Source organism: Apteryx rowi, unplaced genomic scaffold, assembly GCF_003343035.1.
Source record: "Apteryx rowi isolate R43461 unplaced genomic scaffold, aptRow1 scaffold_325, whole genome shotgun sequence".
Classification (NCBI taxonomy): Eukaryota; Metazoa; Chordata; class Aves; order Apterygiformes; family Apterygidae; genus Apteryx; species Apteryx rowi.
The window spans coordinates 145091-163997 of record NW_020449697.1 but is presented as its reverse complement, the minus strand read 5'-3'; the positions used below and the strand labels follow the sequence as shown (position 1 = coordinate 163997).

Sequence of the window (18907 nt, the reverse complement as noted above, 5' to 3'; positions counted from 1 at the left end):
TCCAGTCGCGAAGGTCTCCGGAACAGCAGTGCCAACACAAGGTTGCAGATTCATTATGTTTACGATTCACCAGGCTGGCAGAGCCGAATCCTAGCACAGGACTGTATTTCTGGGAGTGCGCGTGGGTCTTTGCATCATGCCGCTCCCAGCATGTCTGGTAGAGAGAATACTAAATCTTTTAACAGTAGCAGTAAAGCTGTATTTCTGAGTGTGCAATCCTGTCCAAAAGCTGCAGATGTTTAAGCTATTTCCTCCTCGAGTTTGATGGAAATAATAAAAGGTTACTGTTGTCACAGTAAGGAGGTCTGCAGCTGGCCCAGTTTCCTTTCATTACTATCCAAAGTAAACAGATTAAATCTAACAGCTAGGATCACTAAAAGAGGTTCTTTTTAACATGAATTCTCCCCCCCTCACTCTTGTGCTCCCTCTTACACTTGCAAGTGTCCTGAATTCTCAGAGAATTCAAGACTAGAGTCTTAGAAGTGCTCTATCAACCAGAACTGTTCATCTGCAACCCTTCCTTTTCCTTCTCGTCTTCAGCCAGTGAATGCAAAAGAAGATCAGGCCTCCAGCACTAACTCTCCAGCACCAGCCACCAACTGATGACACTTTGAAAGGGAAGTAGAGGGGCCTAAAGGTTGAGGCTTCCAAGCATGCATCTGCAAGACAGGGGTCTGTGGGGCAGTCACTCCTGCAGCAGATCCTAGCACTGAGATGTGGGTATTAAGACAAGGAAAGCCCAGAGACAGAGGGAAACCTCTCCACAGACTGCATTTCACAGAATAGCGCAGTGGATTGGGCGCAGCCTTCACACCAGGAGGAAAACCAGCCTCCTTCCCTACAGGGAGCAAAGGAGCTCCTTTCACAGGAGCACTGAACTGTTTCTGGCCAGGGCAGTGAATTCGACTATTCATTAAAAACAGCCCACAGTTTTGTGTCTCATCTCTTCACCTGCTTGCCAGCACTCCTGACTTCCCAGTATGGCCAATCCCTCATGCCAAATCGGTGCATCACGGCCAACCTTCTTTCAGCCACAACAGATAACTGAAAGAAAGCTCTTCACAAAAAATATCCAAAGCACATAACTCCCCAGGTTCTCAGTATCAGTCTTCTAGATCGCTGATAAAGCCTAACCAATACCACCTCTCCAAGTCATATTTTAACGGAAGGAGCAAAACTTGGCTTAATAGTTCTATTTCAGGACTTCTGCTGTGGGTGGAAGGCAGAGGGCTGCCCTACTCACGTATAAATCTGGTGGGGATGCACTGCAACAAACAGTGCTGATGGAGAGCTACCACCCCACAAAATCTCCAGGGGTGGGGATTCGCTGGTACCTACGGTGCTGGTCACGCATCAGGACACCACCTGTAAACAGCCCGTTTACAGGACTGTAAACTCACCGAACAAAGAGGGTACCAGGCCCAAACAACTTACAACTGAACGCTTAGAAAGTGTCAGTCTGATGAGTGAAATATGGGGCTTGCAGGCTTTGATATCGGTGCCAATTAAAACACTAGTGCTTACTATTCACTCCTTTAACGTTTGCAGAGTGCTTTGGAAACCCAGTGCTTTTACAAGTGGTTCAGTGTTGCTTGCACTGCAGAGGTAACGGATGAAACAAACTATGGAGATAATACAGTGACTGCCTCATTGACAACTCAAGAATTCGGAAGACTTACTCTGTCCGTATCACTTTTCTCAATCACAATTTCATCTGTCTCTGTCCCAGTTTCATCCTCCAGAAATGGGTTGGTGGAGGGAGGTGGCACTTCTGTTTTTTTCTGTTTAAAAAAGAAAAAAAAAAGTTCCTTGCAAAACAGTCTCTTTTGTACCTTCTCGCACACAGCTGCATGTTTTGCTCTACTGAGCCTTTCAAAGCACTGTACAGCAGTTTGTCTCCTCCAAGCAAAGAGGAGGATGCAGAGGGCCAGGTGGTGCCTCTCGATCAAGGCTGGAGCACAGTCCCTCCTACTCCAGGGCTACAGTCTGCCTCCTCCCGCTCTTCTTGCGCCTGCACTCACCCACTCTGCCTGGACTATCCCTCGAAGGGGCATCCTGACTAATATCAAATCTCCATCCTCTCAAACCCCTCACTCCAGAATGTGGGATCTCCATTAAAAGGACCATCAGGACTCCCAACCATTCTTGCAGCTTCATCAGCTGTTAGACAGAGAGCCTGAAAGGGTACCAAAGGCTCAGGAGAAGCAGCAGAGTACTGAGATCTTGCTCAGGAGGCACTGACATGAGTCAGTCCTAAACCCTTTAGAAATACAAGGCTTAACTGCTAACACAGCCTTCAACTGCAGGCTCGAAAACTGTGCTGCTGCAATAAATCCTGAGTTATTGCTCCCGCCAGACTGCTTGTCCCCACTGTGCACTCTCTGGATACCCATTTATAATTATGGGCTTCATTCTGTGTTTAAAAGAGGTCAGATGACTGCATCCAGGGCTTCACAGTCTCCAGGCAGATCAGAAAGGGGGGAGGGGAGAATTTTCTTTATTTCAAGCCGTACACTCCCCTTCTTCTTTTTCTCTATTATAACCGCTTCTGTTTCTACCTTCTCCAGAGGGATAAAAACAAACCAGCGAAGTCAATTTAATTAAAGCTGCAAACTTCGTATGAAATTTGTCAGAAAAATAAAGCCATATTCTTGAGAGATCTCAAATTCAGCCAGGAGGAAAATCTCACAGGACTTCCCTTTTTAATTAGTGGCACCTACTGATCCACAGCAAATTACTAACAGGTCCACCAGGCTTGCCTGGTAGGCTGAATTATCACATCCAAGTAGGTTTCAAGACACCAGCTGGACAGAGCAGTGAACCTCAAACCAGTGGCTCGTGAGCCACACGTGGATTCTGTGCTCCCAGGGCATTTGGCTGGCAGAGCACTTGGCTGAGATTTCAGGCAGAAAAAGCACAGAGATGACCCCAGAGATATTCAGTGAGCTGTTTCTCTTGGCTTTGCCTTTACAATCTACTGAACGAGACACTGGAAGTGGAAGCTATCGGTGCCTCTGCAAGTAAGACCACCCTAACAGACAATGTGGGGTGGAAAGCTGGTACTGTGTGGTAACCATGTGGTAACTAGAAATGAAGAGAAGAGGGGATTTTTAGTTGTGATGTGTCATCAGCATGCAGARAACAAATGTTATAATGCAATCACCATGCCATAATTACCTTGTGGTTCTCTATACCAAAGTGGCTTCAGCTGCAAATAACACAGTGCCCAGGAGAACCGAAACAGTACACAATCAGTACGCTTCCCTTCTCGGGAGCCCTAAGGCAGCCTATCTACCACACTCCGCAAGCTCAAGAATCCCTTTACCCAGCTATAACCCACTGAGTACAGGCACACTTAACACGCTGTGCTGCCAGGGCAAGTCAGAATTTTCCTGGCAGAGAAGGCTGCAGGAGACACCCTTTGCAGTCTCCTATTACCAAAGCTAGGTGTGAGAAAAGGCTTTTTTTCCTCCCCAAAAAGTTGGGGACCGAAGGACTGCTCTTTAGAAATCCCCTTACCACTGTCCCATCAGTCAGAGTGCAACCTGAGAAGCGCTTAGCCAGAAGTCCTTCAAAGTTGGTTGTCCTCTGAATTGCAAACAAAAGCAATTTCACCTCAATCTCCTTTGCTCTTGTGCGCATTATCTTAGCGAGCTCTGTCCTGAAAGGGAGAGGGGGGAGAAAAAAGACAAATGTGTTTTTTTGGATGGAAACATTAATCACCTATGTGCATATGAAGAGAAAGATCCAAAACCTAAGGTTGTAATTCAGTCTATAGTCTCTAGAGAGACACTTTCAGCACAAAATTCAAGCTAATTCCTAAGCTCCTCTCATTGAGCTACAAAACTGCCTTACAGGTCACATTTCAAACACGTAACCACAATTGTTTAGAGCTGTGCGTGTAACAGGACCCCATCTCCTAACACCCCATGCACCACTCCAGCCAGAAAAGCCAGTGCTGTCAAAGCCTTGGCAGTGTCCCCAGCTGGGGTCCCAGAACACAGTAACGGTGCTACTGGGACTCTGGCTAGCATTTCCCCTGGTCTCCTACATTTGCCTTTCAAAGAGATTGGCCTGGGGCAGTCACACCACAGTCAGCTCGTGTTTTCTCATTCAGCCTTTAATATTATTGATTCTTATCTCTGCTAAACTGAAAATTCATTTCCATTTTGTCTCACTCCCTCGACAGTAAACACGGTTTTAGCGGTACTTCTCAGGGTTTTCACTTTTTTTTGTTGTTGCAGTTTTAAAACATGAACAAGCTACACAGATATTTGGAGACAGTCTTTAAAGTCCTTTGTATGTGTGATTTCTTTGGCAAAGGAGAGGCCAATCTTTTGCTTTAAGGCAGGTGACCACGGGGAAGCATTGCGTGTTACCCATACACGCTCACCTCGTGACGTGACAGAACTCCACAGCGATACGCTCCGTCATGCACCACTCCTGGGGGAACATGCGCCCATACTTCTCCTCGTAGTCCACCAGCTGGCGTTTTATCCAAGCATAGCGCCTGTCAATCTTATCCAGCCAGGCGACCTGAATAACACGGAGAACAACATCCTCAAGAGAGGCAGCTGCTAATATTCAGCCTGACTGCTTAATTTTCCTGCAGTTGTTTCACAGAGGAAATTGGGCTATCAATCAAGGTTAACTTGACCGATATTAATAATACTTTGAATGCTAACAGTCATTCTTCAAAATGCTTAAACACAAGCTAGACTGAAAATCCTGCCTTATGTGAACTGAGAGAGCAAATTATGTTGAAAATGAGGATAACAGCACCTCTAAATCATGTAGGTAAGACTGAAAACTAAATCCAATAATAATTCATTCAATCCCACCATTCTCTTTGTTTTGCAGACAGAGAAGTTAAGGTCAGCAATGGGATCAGAAGTCAGGAATTCCTGGATTTTCATGTTCAACTGGTTTTCAAACTCTGGGGTTTGTGTCACCATAAGCCAGAATTCTTCTACAAGAGCAGAGCGGGATCATTCCCCCCCACACCCCAAATTTGTGCTTTCTAGCCAAAAAGGCAAAAAGATCAATTCAAAGAACTTTCTTGAAAAAATGCTATTTTAAATGAAGCATTTTAGTCTTTTTCTGCTCTTTGTCATAAACTATCAAATATAAATCTGAGATGATTATATTAAATAAAACTGTTAGCATCAGGACAAGAAGTTTAAAAAGTATCTACAAAGATTGTTCCACTTACTAGACATGTCTCCCCCCCGTCTTTTTTTAAGGTTTGGGGATGGGGGGTTTGCAACAATCAGAGTTTTCAACCCTTTATGAGGCAGAAAGTATATGGCTAACTTGAATGCATTTGTTATAGGAGGGGAAAACATTTCCAAAGCTGATCTATGAATCTGAGCTCTAAGGAAGGAGGAAATAATCCTGGCAGGAGACCACATTGCCTCCAAAGTCATCAGCCAGTCAGTAACACACCAGCAAGTCGCTGCCTCCAAGCCCCTAGGTCAGGAACACAGTACCAGAGGAAGCTGTGGAAGTGCGAGGTTTGCACATACTACCAGAGCAAAATCCAAAATCCAAATCTGGCTTGCTATGCTTTCCTTACATCTTGGTTTTCCTGGAAGAGGACCAAATACTCAGAGAGGTGTTGCTTAATAAACTTCTTGATGATTTCCTGTTTGATTCTGGGATCCAGGACATTGGCTACTAGACATGCATCACGTAGGACATTGCTGGGTCCACCGGGCCTCTGTCAAAATAAACAGGAACAAATGGTTTAAGGTTAAACAGCCAAAGGGGTGATTGAAAACTGTACTGCATCCAGGGTTATCTTGTTTTTACCCTTTCCCAATACTTTTCTCTTTTTGATGCTTTCTGCTGTTGGACAAACAATTGAGCTCCCTCCTTAACACAGGCAGTAAAGTTGTGTGGCTCCACGGCCAGGAAGCCACCGACCTGCAGAAGTGCAGCCAGCTCCTTCTGCAGAAAAGACCCATTGACCCATGACTTCCGCAAAGCCTTCCACTAGTGTAGATATTCTGAAGAGCAGCTAAGAGAAGTGATTGACAAGTGGGACAAGAAAACTGTTTTCTGCAAAACTGAAGGCCAAATTAATGGGAAAAAAAGCAGTCTAGAGGTGATCAAGTTGCAAAATGTAGATTAGCATCTGATGCTGATCTGTAGTGGCCCATAACACTATATCTGTGGAGAAGACAGAAAATATAATTTAGAAGCATTTAAAAAAATACTCTCTTTTGAAGCTGCTTCATGTGGACACAGATTTGCTCTTTATCAAGAATCTGTTCCAAACAGTTTTCTCTTTTCTGTTAGTTTTATGAAGAAACCAGCAGAGCTGGTACTTTGGAAGACAGAACTAGAGTTTTCTTTGCAATAAATTCAAATTCACACCTACCCTCTGTATCCYTTGCAAGCATTCAGATGCATTATTTGGCTAACCTGTGAAGTGCTCCCAAGAGGAAGCATATTTGGTACCTCAGTCCTAGCCCAGGCTTATATCTGTGCTGTCTGTATAAAGCAGAGACAACAGGCCCCAGCAGACTTAGTGATGGCATGTCACGAAACAGCCCGCGCTTGGCTTTCCCTAAATACAACTTCTGCTTCTCCTAAATGCATCTTTGGTGTCTGACAAATAGCCAGGGACGTGGGCGAGAAGCACCTGGGTCAGACGCTCGGGGAGCAGGACCCCGCTCCGGTCTGCATGGCCGTACGCGCAACGCCCGCTGCGCTCCTCGACTGGCTTGCAGGCCTTACTGCGATAAACGTGTTCAAACAACAGAGCGACTCCGAAAGTCACTGTGACGGGGTCACACTGATTAGCGCTTCCCTCTGGCTGGGTGAACGGTCAGCACAACACTACTTCCCAAGCACACCTCAAACACAGCATGAGAGGGGAAGGGTGTCRTTTCCCTCCCACATTCATCAGAGAGAAACAGGCAGGAACGTTATTGCTATCGCCCTACAGCTTGGGAGACTGGTTTGGTTTCTAAAATAACTCCTGAAACAGAGACAGATCAAAYGTAGAAGTAAAATGAGATAAAAGCAGGTGACAATTACGTCTGACAGGYAACTTCAGCACCGCTGTTCAAGGGAAGGAAGAGGGGAAGGCGCTCTTTACCTTTGTACCTTGCGAAGGAAAGGCTTCTTCAAAGTCCGCCAGGATTTGCTGTCCTAGCTCGTTCTGCGCTGCCTTCACCCTGATGAGGAAATAGGAAGCAATGACTTTGGTGGTGGTACAACAACTTTTTTGGTTCGTTTTCAGCAAACATAACTACAAAATGGACTTCAATCCTAACAGTTACCTTAAGTTTTTTTTTTAAGGAAAAAAAGCAAGCTAAGGAAAAAAAAACAACCCACATTAAGAAGGCCCTGCTGCAAGTCAGTATTTCAGTAAGGGCCAGTTCCTCAGCTGAAGAATCAGCACCGTTCCTTCGATGCCAGTGTGATCGGTTCATAGCAGATCCTTACATCTGTGTGTATTGAACACATTTTATCAGAAGTATCTTTCTAACACATAAAAAGCTTCACAATATCTCAATCTTCACAGTGAATTTTTCACAGTTCCACATACACTGACCTACTTTTAAATGCATCCACGTGAATACTGTTTGGCTGTGGTTGTATACTATAACCTCTTTATGTCTTAAGAAGCATAAAAGAGCAAAGGTATGAAATGGGTGAAAAAGTCTGAACAGACCACAATCTTGCTCTTTATTTAGCTCAGAGAATAAAGCTTCCAATTTCCAGAAATAAAAGTCAATATGCCCTAATTGATACTTCTAGGGAAATGGAAATGCCTACACATACTACAAAGAGCCAAAATAAATAGCTAGGCACTTATATTCCTCTGCAGACCTTGAATTCTTCCATCACTTTTTATTATACTGGAAATACTTTAAGGACTAAACTGATTATTCAAAGCAGTGCATTTTTCCACAGAGACTGATACATTAGAAAGAGTGGGTACATTTACTTTTGTGAAAATGTTTGTACAGAGTGGGGGTAGGCAAGTGAAGAATTTGGATTTTTTTTAAGACTCCTTAACCTTATCAAAGAATGATATACTACTTTAATCTTCCATTTCAGATCCATTAGTAGCAGAAACACTACAAGACAACCTGACAATGTTGGAGAATAAGCTGGATTCTTTAATGGTGCCAAATGCAGAAAATTCTATTCCTTTAAAAGTTAGGGTTAAAATATAACATATTTGTGATTTAACTGTATGTATGACCTGCGTTCGTTATGCAGGATTTATTTATGGGGTTTTTACTTGAAAACCTTCCTGCCTGCAATGTCAAACATAATTCTCACTTAAGCTCTCTGCTTCACAGGAATGTTTGAAAGCTTATATACCCTTTCAGGTATAGACCAGAGTTAATACCTGCATATCTTACTGTAAAACAAAAGGGATTCACTAATATGTTGAAATAGAAGGAGCAGGAAATTTAAGCAAGAAAGAGGAGCCCATCGCAGCAGCCCCAACAGGTATAATCCTGCTTAAGTTGCACAAGGAACTCATGTCAGAAAGCATCACAGAACCAAACCTTTTGACCATCAAAAAAACAAAAAGAAAAAAAAAGAAAAAGACACTAAACATGGACTGAAAAAATAGTATCTTTTAAATAGTCAACAAACAATAAGTCTTTAGTATCAGGAGCCACATAAATGAATGAGATTATATAAACAAATGAAACTATTAGCCCTGGTACTGATTTCCTTACATAGGAGAAGCTACAGTAACCTTCCCATTTGAAACCAGCTGCAGTGCAAAGTACAGTGAAAGCACTGAAAGAAGAGCAGCCAGATTCCTAAGGATTCAACAAACGTAAAAGAGGCCTCATCAGGCAGTTAAAAGCCCTGTCCACAGGCTTTGTTATTTTAGGCACTGATTCAGAAAAGTACTTACGGAGATTCTTAATGGGGATTCTCATATCCTTAAATTAAGAAACTTGCGCAAATGCCTTGCTGAACTGAGGTGTTAAAATTGTTGGGTTTTTTAATCTATCATGCATAAACATCTCCCCAAAACAAACAAGGGAAATGGGTTTTAGCATTTTTTGCATTTCTTGTAAGACATGGATAGGGCAGAGAAATCAAAGTAGCCCAAGGTTTAGGCATGTGTGAGCGACCAGCGTGTGCCTCACTGCCCTCCCAGTAATTATCACTCTTTACATAAGCCCACACACAGACACGCACAATTATTTTTTTTCCATTAACATGCACTCAGAAACATAAAAGTCTTTATGCCACATCTTTGCAGAGGGATTGCTTTAGTTAGAGAACACAGGAAGGCACTTGCTTTAGCCGCTGGAGATTATTGCTCCCCACGGAAAGCTGTGAGCCTTTCAATTCAAAATAATCCTCACGCAAGGGAAATGGAAATTGCAGAGGCTGGAGCCTTGATCCCAAGGCTACCTTCACTTGCGCTCACCATCAAGGACCATCTGTGCGCGTGCATAATAAAGCGTGCGTTTAACCATTTGCAGAAAGCGAATTGCGCAGAAAGCGAATTGCGCACGAAGTCTCAGCAACCTCAGACGCTCGGGGTTTGTAACAGATTTAGGATCTCTTCTGGGGTCCGCGTCATCCAGACGTCTCTCCCCAACCAGACGCCTGCAGCCCGTGTGCTGGGCGACCCAGCGGGCAGCCTGACTCCATGCCACGGGGAATCGCCTTTTCACGTGGCTGCTCGCACGCACCAAGACCTTTGGGTACGTGAGGATTAGTGACTTTTCTCTGACTTGCTCTCACCTTAAAAAACAAACAAACCAACCAAATCTCAAACAAGCAAAAAACCCAACCAAACAAAAAAACTACAACAACAACAAACACTGCTGTGTTTCAAAGGACAGTAAATTGCTAGAAACCACAATTCCTTTAGCCAAAGCTACCAGAAATATTAAACTACGCCTGGCAGTTTGCTGAGATAAAAAGGGGCTGAGCTAGCCTATTTTTCTGCAGTAAACTTATAATTATCTTTCTTCTAAATACTTTCCAGGCTTTTTTCCACTATCTGCTAGGCTTTCCAGACCACTTTCATGGGTGGGTTTGTGACCACTAATTGAATACTCCCTCCAGAGACAGAAAACAGAACAGAAATAAGAGATAACAAAATACCACTATTAACTACAGCAAACACCTTCCAATGCACCATATTATTAGTTGTTTTAGGAACATAACTAGAAAAATATCTGCATTTGGATGTGAATTGTGACATTTTTACATCAATAATCAAGAGCATCAGTACAAGAACCCAAGTCCCTGAGGGTCCAGTCAACTCGCCAATGAATACTTTAAGTGGGGTTTTGTTGGATTATTTCCCAAGGGACAGGACAGGTGGAAAGCAACATTTAAAACACATCATTAGTTTTCACAGCATCAAGGAGCAGGAACCTAAATTAAACACCGTGTGACAAAGATCACATCCACCAGCACCACGCAGGCACTTTTCTTTCCCATGGTTTCCCGTTCATATTTGACTTCAATCCATTCATGGCAAGAAGGAGAGGCTCTTTAATAAAGGAAGCAAGCGAATCCACCCATACAGCCATGTATTTAATAGATTTCAGTTACTGCCCTTCATCTTCACCAAAATCTACTTGCAAGAGGCATTTCTTGCTTTCTCAAATGTCCCAGAGCCTTCAGTTGTGCTATTAAACGAAATTCATGAAGATATCAAACCCCAGCAATTTAACAGTATAAAAATAGTACTACAGAAGTCAGGCAAACTTCTTTTGACGTTTCATGAATCTTGAAAGTATTTTCAAGCAAAGAGAGGAAAAAAGTCAACTCCAAATTGTGCTCTAATAGGTACACGTGTAGTCAAAGTCCAAAGCAGATATTACAGCACAGTAAAGCTCCCTGGAGTAATTTGCTGCCTGGATGTCAAAGCAGTAAAGAGATCCTAGCAACACATTGGGTGTAGCTCTCCTTTCACCCCACAAAACAGCCACTTCTATCACTACCAGATGGTGCAACTCTCACTCTGTAAACACTGGAAGGAAAATCCAGCAGAGGCAAAACTAAAAATAGGAGGAACAGACTTGGAGCTTCTCAGATCCTTATCTTGGAGCGAGAATAAAACAAAGGGAGTTTTCTTCCACGTCCCTGCCAGTCTCTCTCGTGTGACTTGATACCACTGTGCCTTTTAGCAGCAGCATGAAGTTTTTTCTAATTATCACCAACTACAAAAGCAGTAAATAATCTTCCATTAGAAAGGGAAAAAAACACCAGAATTCTGGCCCACGGCTTAAACTACGTGTGGCTGTAAAATGGCCAATGCCAGCAGACTTCTGCCCAGGGCACTACCACTCTGGAAGAAAATGAAACGAGTTATCTTTGAGATGAAGGATTGGAACAGACAACAACTCAAATGCAGAAAAGCGCTGAGATGTGTTTATATCTCTTTAATGTTCATGTTCATTTAAGCAAAGGCTTATGGTCAAGCGCTTTGTTAAACCAAAGGCCCCCTATCTCCCCCTAGATTTAGGGTGGATCTTTCTTTAGCTCAGTCTCATGGACTCCATCTGGGTTTTCTGGAATAGGTATCTATACAATAAAGAAAGTCCAGCAGATTTACATGAAAACGCTACAAACAAACACTTGAACACTGTTTCCATTGCTAAACAGCACAGGCAGCCAGCTGCTGTCTTAGCAAAGGGAATCACCAAAAAAATTAATTACTATGCCTGGAAGGCTCCTTCAAGTACCTCTGTAATGAGCAAAGTCATCTCAGACATCAAGAGGATGGCAGTGCAGATTTGCAGTGTTCAAACATCAAGCTGAAAAGAAACACTGTCAAATATGATAGTATCATTAAGAAGGTTCACCCCTAATGTTTCATCTCAGAGCTGTGCTCAGCACTACTGCAGGGTGTTGAGCAAATAACATGTGTGGCGTAGGGGAAATAAAGCCTGCTGTAAAGCAGGAAAAGTAGGTTTGGGCTCCCAGCCCACCCCAGGGACAGCAATGTCCCCTTGAACAGGAAGGCTCTAGTTCACTTCCCTTGGCACCCAGCTGTCAAGTCCCAAATGAAGCCAAAACCCTAGGAGATCTGGTGGCTTAATCACCACTGAGCCTTCATCTGCTACTGTGGAGAACGGTGGGCTCTTCCTCCTGGAGCTGCACCACAACTCACCAAATTCAGACATGTAACTCCATGCTAGAAAATCAGGGCTATACAAGCTCAAAAGCTTTTTACAAGTGCAAAACTTTAAACCAGTCAGGCATGCTGCATGTTATTTTGGAAAACTTTGTCATTACAAGCCTCAAAACTCAGCAGAATTGGGCAACAGGTACAAGTTTTGGCAGAAGACGCTCAAGGTGCTTGGAATAATTGAGTTTGGCAAGTCCACGAAAAGAAATCCTGCCTGCCTGCTAATCCATGGCAAGATGGAACAGTTCTTGGTGCAGTTCACAAAAAGATCCAGCCCTTTGTCTACTATGCAATTTGACAGCGGTAAGGCACATGTCTGGGCAGAAAGTGGTCCCAAGCACCACTATGTTAAATGCATGTATTTCTGCTTCATGCCAGGTAGCTGGACTATCTCACTGAGCTTAAGAAAGCAGCAGAAAGTATCACCTCAAGATTTACCACAAACACCCGTACACCAAGGTCAGATTAAACAATTTGCACTTCTATAAATTACTCCAGGTAAGCAAATTAAAAGCCTGTCAATGAGAAGTCCAGAACATTTATGAATTACATCCATATTAATTGCTATCATTTAACAGAATAGACCGCTCAAGATTTGAGCAAACTGCATCCAATTTTAACCAGTTTGGGCTGGAAATAAGCTCAAAGGACCATGTCCAGCCTTTACATTCTTGTGGAACTGATTCTGTCTAATGCATTTTCTAACCTTCCTTCCCAGCAGGCAGGCGAGTGCTCAGCATTTGATTATTTTACCTTTCAGAAAGCTGTCGAATCTGAGGAATCCCCATGTATTTGCTGAAGTGCTCTAACACATTCACGACACCTTGGAGAAGGTTGGCAACTTCCCCATATTGTCTCCTCCTGGTCATAGCCCTGTAGAGGAAATTGGAGATTTACAAAGGCAGGTTTGTTGAAAATCTTGGGTGGTAATTCCACAGGTTACCTCATCCTTGCTGGATCATGCCAGTCCCTATTGACATTTATTTTTCTAAAATACACAACTCTTCATTAACATTCCAATACAGCATTACAATTTCATTCAACTGATGCTAAAATAAACCAAGCCAGTATACATCTAACAATGCTTCAAAAAACATAAACGTCAAAAGCAACACTTGGCAAAGAACATGTAAACTACTGAATGCATTCGCTTCCCAGTATGGGTCCAGAGGCAGTAAATGCTGTTTCACTATAACGACCTGAGGTAAGCCATTTGTCATCACACACAAAGTGCGAGTTAGAGCTTCATGGGGAGCAGAATCATTATGCAGAAAAGCTATTAGCCTCAACTTTTCTGTTAATAACTTTCGCAGGGAACTGACAAAAAAAACCCAACCAAGTTTATTTTTTCTTCATCCATTAGATCATTCCAATGGAGACAGCAGCTTAAGTAAAATTTAATTCTAAACACTAAACAACCCAGTGTTCGTGCAGAATTTGCTAAAATCCAAGAACAGGCTGTGCCTGGGTCTTGCAACTTCACAGATGCAACATGTAAAAACTGGATTCCCTTAGCCAGTGTGTTTCTCAAGCATGTTGAAAAACCACAAAGGACTATTAGGAACATGTAGCCTCAACTCCATACATACTACAAGCTGTAAGGCTTCTTTGAACTCATTCCTCTCAGAACTAGAGTAGACCTTTCTGAAAAGAGATTCCATCCCAGTTTAAAACCCAAGACTGATAAGAATCCCCCCAACCCCCTGAAGAGCACATTCTTAATGAGGATACTGGACTGTATTACTCTTTAACGAAGCAAGACTCTCATTCCTTATTACCAATGATCAACACTGCAATTCAAGCAACTGATGCTGCAAACCCTTAGATCTAACACTATAGGTTGCAAGTCACTTTGAGTAAGACAGAAAGGATCAGCCAACAATGACTGCAAGCTATAAGCAAACTTTCCTCCAGAAGAACAAGCAGTTGTCACAGACCTACTCAGAGCACTGCACTGGACTCAAGAACTCAGCAGTAGTGTTAAAGCACCACTAAAAATACACATGCTTACTCCAGTGAATCCACACCCCCTGCCAGCATGTGGAGGTGATTGAGGGTGGTGATGGAGGTGGTCAGATGACGCTTGGCATGATCTAGCTGTTTGATATCCCGTGTGATTTCTTTAACCTAATGAATACAAAAACAAGAGTCTGGTTAAATATCAAGCCACAGCAGCAATGTTTTAAGGAGATGAGAAGGGCTCTCTTCTCCCTCAGGGACTAGAAACACGTTAGCTCTATAGCCAGGCAAACACAAAGACAAGGATACAGGTTCTACAAACACTATCAGATTTTTGATCCAGAACACATGTTCAATAGTGATTACCAACCAGTCAGTAGAACCATAGACAAAAATGTTCTCTCTCTAATGAGAGCTGGAAGCAAAGGTCAGTGTTCCACTCCCTTTCCAAGGCTAGGAAGAAACTGCTACTCACCATTTGTTCTGATTTTTCAGCCTTGTCTTTAATATCCTTAATTTTACCAAAGAGTTGTTGAATTGCTTTCTGGGCTTCTTCCAGAGCCTGGAAAAGAAACAAAGAAGAGTAGAGAGAAAATCCACTCAGTTTTCACCTTCTAAGAACTATACAGTTGCTCCCTTCAGCAACCTGGGCCAGGGCAGTGGAGGGCAGCTGTTCTGTTACAACGAAAATATGGTTAGCACATCAAAAGCCAATACATAAATACTTTTATACTGGGATTTTAATCTGGGTGGACCAATGTTTCAGTGTTCATTTTACAATAATGCTCTGACAAAATCTGATTGAGATTTTCTGTGAAAGCACTCTACATGATATGAACTGGAACATCAGTAGGTTTAAGGTTCCTGCACTGTTTCCAGTGCAGAAAAAATGTAAACGTCTACTGATCGATATGTCTTTAGACAGGGAAATAAAACCTCTACGTTATGACAAACACTGAAAACACTCTTCCTAACGATGATGTTTTTGGTTTATTCCAACCCCCACTTTTAATAGCTATGTTGTATCATTGGTCCTGAGATTAGATGCATCTTCTTACATGCTCTTTAGTGGTTGAACTTCATCTCCAAATTTGGCACTGTAGTTGTTCTAAAGTCAAACCAAGTGACACATGCATTGCTGTGCTGAACAACCATCTCCTATTTATTTTCCTTTCTTTGAACGCCTTACATACAGAACATTGAGTGCTTGCCTAAAAACCTCACTGAATTAACAGCATATGATCCTGTTGAAAAATGTGATGCATGTTTTGTTGATTCCTTTGAGGTGGGCAATTCAGCCCTTCATCCACAGGTGAGAGGAGTGGTTCTTCCTAGGCGCAGAACAAAGCGCACAGGTTAAGCAGTACCCACAAGAGAGTTGAGCACAGTAAGCAAACTTGGTCTGTATTTTTGTACCATTTTGCTGCAAGCTTCTTGGGGTATCCGGTCTCCCTCACACAACCATGGTGTATCCTGACCTCATACAACCAGCGTGAACTTCACATGGATGCAACAAGCAAAGCCGCATGTCCAAAATCACATGTCCAAAATCTGATTTCTGAAGTAACAACACATTCTGCCTTCCCAGTCTGGTAATATTTCCATCTCCAGCTCCACTTTCTTTCCTGCAGTTAAGCAAGCTTCTATTCCTCTGTTTTTATATCCAGTCCCATGACCAAGGTTACAATACTAGCTACAGGATCCTTCAGCAAATAAATTTAACACATCTTCATTTGGAAATGTAAGAGCAAACTGTCCGCCAGGAGGTTTTGCTGGAACATAGCTGCATTATAATAAAAGCATAAAAGTTGGAAACATTTTATAATTCATTCTCCAGAGGGGAAAAAAAAAGTCTCCTCTGAAATATCTTCTGAATCATGTGAAAGTTAACACTTTATCTATTAGTGTCACACAGCTACCATATAGCATACTCAGTAAATGAACTGAACACTTAAATGTGCTACAGGGACAGCTATATTAGGAATGAACACCACCACCTTTCTTCTAATTTGGCTGCAGCCTAGTCACTATTTAGAATAGTTGTATTCCATTCAAAGACATGTGGATTAAACATAAACCAAAGAACTAAAGAATGCCCTTTTCAACATATTTAACTATTGTCTCTGTACTGAGTCCCAGACCATAGCAGCAGCACATTACTCAAGTGGGCTATTAAGCAAGCACCAAATGCCCTGCATATTCTGAGATTTGGATGGGTCTGTAGAAGAAAAAAATCAACCTGAAGATCTTCACAGATGCCAGCTGCTATGTTTCCCTTTGCTTCAGCACTACTGTTAAATGCTAATTTCTCTGCACGATCCCAAGGAAGGTCAACGGAGCTGCTGAATTCTCTAAAAGAAGAGACGAGGATTTAGCCAGTCCCCTCCAAAAAAAGAAGTTTCTCCAAAAGGAGACATTATTCAACTAGCCTCCTCCATCTCCAAAGCCGAGGCAATCTCACACAACTCATTCAGTCTTTGGATCACCTCAAACCAACTTTCAGGAATAGACATTTGTTTGGATCACATGTATGTGGACAAACTATTGGGAGATACGCTAAGGAGAGTCAGTCATAGGAAGCCTGGGAAGATCCTACAAGCCAGGCGGCACACAAACCAACACAGAACACTCGGTAGGATCACTCCCAAATTCGCAGCACCAGCTGACCCTTCTTAAACAGGTCTCTGATCTCCCTCTCCTCTCCCATGTAGAGCATTTTTTTCAAATACAGGCTCAGACAATAGTCACAGCAGCTCTCGTTTCTGACACAACCGCCAATCTGCATGCTGAGGCCTTCAGCCATCCATCACAATCCTTTCTTTTGGGTGGTAGCACCTCTAACCTGTTCTCCAAAAAAGACAGCATGAGTTCCTACTTTAAACATCAATATTCAACTCAGAAGGTCATTCGTTCTCGATAGCCTTCAGAGACCAAGATCTGAGTAAAGAACACAGTGAGCAAGGATTCCCATCTTGGTTCTTCGGGAGGGTTTTACTTTAAAATCCCTATCCACCAAGGTAAACTGTCTTATCCATTTTCTTCATAAGATAAAATATCCTCTGCCTGAATACAGGGGCCTTTTCCAAAGTTCCTGCACCACAATTTATCCTCAGAGACTGGTCCAAAGCAGGCCCAAAGAGGTTTTCTACCTGTCCACATAACAGCAGTTTCTCTTTTGTTCGCTGTTAAGGAACCACATTCAATCTACGTCTTTAACAGGTCAAGGTACTACTTAATAATATTGTGACAAAAATCAGTGGGGACTCTTTAGAGGAAACTGATTTATACCTGAAGAGCGAGTTCCTACTGCTCACTGCGGTGAACACGCAGCACGCGCCGCAGCGGGCAGACGCCACACCTAAAACCGTCACGGGAACCCTGACCAAATTCAGATGGGATGGTATTCTTGCATACTTAAAACTGCCAGAAATAAGGTGAACTGGTGTCGTCCCCTGGTCCTGACACTTCTTGCTTTTACCTCCTCCCAGACAGTGGGAACACACAAGTGAGACGAGTGCTCTGCCCCCGTATGATGAATTAAAGAGGTCTGGTCTCCTGCTGCTTTGAAAAATAACAGGGCTGTAATTTGGGGGAGAGGAGAGGATAGGCAGGAACAGCAGCTGCTGTTCTGTTCAACTTTTATATTGCAGCTCTTAGAGAAAGGTATACATTCCCAGAACTGTTAAAAAACCCACACAGAAAACTCAACAGCAAACTTAATGGACTTGAGTAAACTAGAATTGCTCATAAACACTAGTTTCATTTCTTAAAACTTGCTTCCAAATATTTGCTTAGCCATTAAGACATAAATCTTCAACTAATTCAGTAGCTACTCTCAAAAAAAAAAAAACAAACAAAAACAAACAAACAAAAAAAAACAACCCACCAACCTGTATATTCCTTATTTGAGCTGGAAGAAACTAATTCATTAATGTGCTCTATTAACGTCCTTGGGTATTTTTTTAATATATATAATTTACATTTAGAGATGAAAACATTTTTTTCAAACATACATATGATCTGCTAAAATTAATGCTGGATGAAAATTTATTATTCTTTTAGCCGGAAGAACACTGTCAGATAAATCTGATGGAAAACTCAGAACCGAATCAAAAGCGTTATTTGTTGGACAAAGCCTACCATTAAACATTCCTATGGTTCTTTCTAAAGAAACCAAATAAAAGTTTTAGGCTGTAACATTCCAACTGCAGCATTTGAAAGTAAAGTACTGCAAGCAGAGGGAGGAAATTAAAATAACCAATAATGGAAAAAAATAAGTTCACCATCCTGGTCACGTCAAAGACAGAGTAAAGCAAAGAGAGCACAATCAATGAAACACTAACTTATTTTTTTATAAAAACATCTTGTATTTGATAAATGATGTTCATTATTGAGGGATAAAAAACCAACATCTAAGATGTGAATATAGGCCTAATTATTCAAGGTCTAACACAGAAGCTTGTTACATTATCTAACACTTATCCTTTCTCCTGTAAAACAGGAAACGGGAAATTGCAGGCATTGAGAGACTACCCTTTATACTTGGTAAGAGTGCATTTTCTTTCCAGTAAATTCAGTCTTCTACACGCAATAACTGCTCCCTTTAAGGCAGTGAATCATGAGTTTTAAAAGCACTTTCTTATTGCTTTTTTTATTATTATTTTTACTAATAGAGGATTTATTTTGGACAGAAATTCTAAAAACAAAACAATATCATGAGAATCAGAACTACTCTTAATCTGACGTAACTGATTTATGTGGTTAACAATATCTGCTAATCTTCTGCGGCTTGACACAGGGTTC

At 42.2% G+C, this 18907-nt stretch overlaps 1 protein-coding gene across 5 annotated transcripts in view; it reads right to left on the bottom strand.

Annotated features, from left to right (window-relative positions):
• The window catches only part of VPS53 (VPS53, GARP complex subunit), a 66914-nt gene that overhangs the window by 35005 nt on the left and 13002 nt on the right, over positions 1-18907 (bottom strand). For 3 of the 5 annotated variants that reach the window (XR_003254452.1, XM_026071451.1, XM_026071454.1), the window contains exons 4-12: positions 15521-15887; positions 14580-14666; positions 14157-14272; positions 12899-13018; positions 7106-7184; positions 5576-5719; positions 4394-4536; positions 3520-3661; positions 1680-1781 (exon numbers count right to left, since the gene is read on the bottom strand). Coding sequence is in view for 4 of the 5 variants with exons in the window: in XM_026071451.1 (XP_025927236.1) it covers positions 1680-1781; positions 3520-3661; positions 4394-4536; positions 5576-5719; positions 7106-7184; positions 12899-13018; positions 14157-14272; positions 14580-14666; positions 15521-15523 (936 nt within the window). In the remaining variant the exon portion in view is untranslated. The remainder of the gene's footprint in view (positions 1-1679; positions 1782-3519; positions 3662-4393; positions 4537-5575; positions 5720-7105; positions 7185-12898; positions 13019-14156; positions 14273-14579; positions 14667-15520; positions 15888-18907) is intronic. The other 2 variants (XM_026071452.1, XM_026071453.1) reach the window with 2 other exon arrangements.